Below are 696 nucleotides of genomic sequence, written 5' to 3'. Positions count from 1 at the left end.
GCTGTCATGGATACTCTCAGTTCCCTCGGAGAGAAGATGGACAACAACCGCAAGAAGCTTAGAGAATAAATGGAAATTTTCAAGCAAGACTTAAAGGCCGAAGTCCAAGGATTAAGAAACACTGTGACTGAATTAGAAATGGCCGCACAAATGTCTTCGTCCAAAATCGAATTTCTCGAGAAGAGCAACAAGTCGCTGTCGCTTTCAATGGCCTTTCAAGTAAAAGAGATTGACATGCTACGAGCACGATTAAAGAAGGAAAAGGAAAAAGTTTTACATCTAGAGGAGTACCCGCGAAGAGAAAACTTAGTTTTCAGGAACGTTCCTGAACGCCCAAGGGAGAACTGCAGAGAGCTGATCTTCGACATCATGAACAAAGAAATGGGCGTAGAAACAAGTCAAATGCGTTGTCACGCTATACACAGGATGGGAAAATCCTTTCAACGTAGACCTAGACCGATCATTGTCAGATTCGTATGTAGGGAAGACAAGGAGGTTGTCTTTCGAAATAGGAATCTATTAAAAGAATCTATTCACTTCCCAGATGCATACATAACCTTGGACTACCCGAGTGAAATCCAAGATGAAAGAGCCGTGCTCATTAATTTAAGCGATGCTGAAAGCCCAAGCAAGCGGCACGCAAGCGAAGGTTATCGGAAGAACTCTCAAAATTGGAAGTGCGAACTACACGAGTAA

General features: G+C 42.8%; 1 protein-coding gene across 1 annotated transcript; it reads left to right on the top strand.

Annotated features, from left to right (window-relative positions):
• Positions 1-69: 69 nt before the first annotated feature.
• On the top strand, positions 70-696 carry LOC137988438 (uncharacterized). The gene has a single exon (XM_068834423.1). The coding sequence runs from the start codon at positions 70-72 to the stop codon at positions 694-696; it is 627 nt and encodes a 208-aa protein (XP_068690524.1).

This window comes from Montipora foliosa, unplaced genomic scaffold (genome assembly GCF_036669935.1).
Source record: "Montipora foliosa isolate CH-2021 unplaced genomic scaffold, ASM3666993v2 scaffold_419, whole genome shotgun sequence".
In the NCBI taxonomy this organism is placed as follows: domain Eukaryota; kingdom Metazoa; phylum Cnidaria; class Anthozoa; order Scleractinia; family Acroporidae; genus Montipora; species Montipora foliosa.
The sequence above is the reverse complement of the archived record's forward strand: the minus strand, read 5'-3'. Positions and strand labels throughout refer to the sequence as shown.